This window comes from Oncorhynchus nerka, unplaced genomic scaffold (genome assembly GCF_034236695.1).
Source record: "Oncorhynchus nerka isolate Pitt River unplaced genomic scaffold, Oner_Uvic_2.0 unplaced_scaffold_5585, whole genome shotgun sequence".
Classification (NCBI taxonomy): domain Eukaryota; kingdom Metazoa; phylum Chordata; class Actinopteri; order Salmoniformes; family Salmonidae; genus Oncorhynchus; species Oncorhynchus nerka.
The window spans coordinates 2736-5000 of record NW_027035728.1 but is presented as its reverse complement, the minus strand read 5'-3'; the positions used below and the strand labels follow the sequence as shown (position 1 = coordinate 5000).

Sequence of the window (2265 nt, the reverse complement as noted above, 5' to 3'; positions counted from 1 at the left end):
TGTTCACCTCCCCCAACTCTCCTCAGGTGTTCACCTCCCCCAACTCTCCTCAGGTGTTCACCCCCCCAACTCTCCTCAGGTGTTCACCCCCCCCAACTCTCCTCAGGTGTTCACCCCCCCAACTCTCCTCAGGTGTTCACCCCCCCAACTCTCCTCAGGTGTTCACCCCAACCTCTCCTCAGGTGTTCAACCCCCCCCACCTCTCCTCAGGTGTTCAACCCCCCCCCCCTCTCCTCAGGTGTTAACCCCCCCACCTCTCCTCAGGTGTTCACCCCCCACCTCTCCTCAGGTGTTCACCCCCCACCTCTCCTCAGGTGTTCACCCCCCCCACCTCTCCTCAGGTGTTCACCCCCCACCTCTCCTCAGGTGTTCAACCCCCCACCTCTCCTCAGGTGTTCAACCCCCCCACCTCTCCTCAGGTGTTCACCCCCCCCCCCCCCACCTCTCCTCAGGTGTTCACCCCCTCCTCACCCCCCACCTCTCCTCAGGTGTTCACCCCCCACCTCTCCTCAGGTGTTCACCCCCCACCTCTCCTCAGGTGTTCACCCCCCCCCCCCCCTCTCCTCAGGTGTTCACCCCCCCTCTCCTCAGGTGTTCACCCCCCCCTCAGGTGTTCCCCCCCTCTCCTCAGGTGTTCACCCCCCACACTCTCCTCAGGTGTTCACCCCCCTCTCCTCAGGTGTTCACCCCTCCTCAGGTCTCCTCTCTCCTCAGGTGTTCACCCCCCCCCACCTCTCCTCAGGTGTTCACCCCCCTCTCCTCAGGTGTTCACCCCCCCTCTCCTCAGGTGTTCACCCCCCACCTCTCCTCAGGTGTTCACCCCCCTCTCCTCAGGTGTTCACCCCCCCCACCTCTCCTCAGGTGTTCACCCCCCACCTCTCCTCAGGTGTTCACCCCCCCCAACTCTCCTCAGGTGTTCACCCCCCAACTCTCCTCAGGTGTTCACCCCCCCAACTCTCCTCAGGTGTTCACCCCCACCCCCCCCACCCCCCACCCACCTCTCCTCAGGTGTTCAGTGCTCCTGTTCCCCAGGATGGTGATGAACTGTTCTTCATCGGTCCCAAACTTCTTCTCTCCTGCAGAGAACAAAGTCTGCACACACACACTACTATCACATATTTCAGAGATACACATGTGATTTCTCTCTCTCTCACACACACACACACACACACACACACACACACACACACACACACACACACACACACACACACACACACACACACACACACACACACACTTACCTGTGCGTCAGCCTCTATGTTCCCCTCCTGTACCCCCTGCTGTCTACTGGCCTGAGAGGAGAGAGAGCACATCTGTCAGCTCTATGTCCCACACATCTATATCCCACATGTCAGATCTATGTCCCACACATCTATATCTATCAGATCTATGTCCCACACATCTATATCCCACATGTCATATCTATGTCCCACACATCTATATCTGTCAGATCTATGTCCCACACATCTATATCTGTCAGATCTATGTCCCACACATCTACATCTGTCAGATCTATGTCCCACACATCTATATCTGTCAGATCTATGTCCCACACATCTATATCTATCAGATCTATGTCCCACACATCTATATTGGTTGGATCTATGTCCCACACATCTATATCTATCAGATCTATGTCCCACACATCTATATCTGTCAGATCTATGTCCCACACATCTATATCTGTCAGATCTATGTCCCACACATCTATATCTGTCAGATCTATGTCCCACACATCTATATCTGTCAGATCTATGTCCCACACATCTATATCTGTCAGATCCATGTCCCACACATCTATATCTGTCAGATCTATGTCCCACAAATCTATATCTGTCAGATCCATGTCCCACACATCTATATCTGTCAGATCCATGTCCCACACATCTATATCTGTCAGATCTATGTCCCCCACATCTATATCTGTCAGATCTATGTCCCACACATCTATATTGGTTGGATCTATGTCCCACACATCTATATCTATCAGATCTATGTCCCACACATCTATATCTGTCAGATCTATGTCCCACACATCTATATCTGTCAGATCTATGTCCCACACATCTATATCTATCAGATCTATGTCCCACACATCTATATCTGTCAGATCTATGTCCCACACATCTATATATGTCAGATCCATGTCCCACACATCTATATCTATCAGATCTATGTCCCACACATCTATATCTGTCAGATCTATGTCCCACACATCTATATCTGTCAGATCTATGTCCCACACATCTATATCTGTCAGAT

At 52.1% G+C, this 2265-nt stretch overlaps 1 protein-coding gene across 1 annotated transcript in view; it reads right to left on the bottom strand.

Annotated features, from left to right (window-relative positions):
* The window catches only part of LOC135566353 (uncharacterized), a 6270-nt gene extending 4924 nt beyond the window's left edge, over window positions 1-1346 (bottom strand). The window contains exons 1-2 of the mRNA XM_065014097.1: window positions 1245-1346; window positions 999-1092 (exon numbers count right to left, since the gene is read on the bottom strand). Of these exons, the coding sequence (XP_064870169.1) occupies window positions 999-1092; window positions 1245-1316 (166 nt within the window). The 5' untranslated portion in view covers window positions 1317-1346. The remainder of the gene's footprint in view (window positions 1-998; window positions 1093-1244) is intronic.
* Between the last annotated feature and the right edge of the window lie 919 nt (window positions 1347-2265).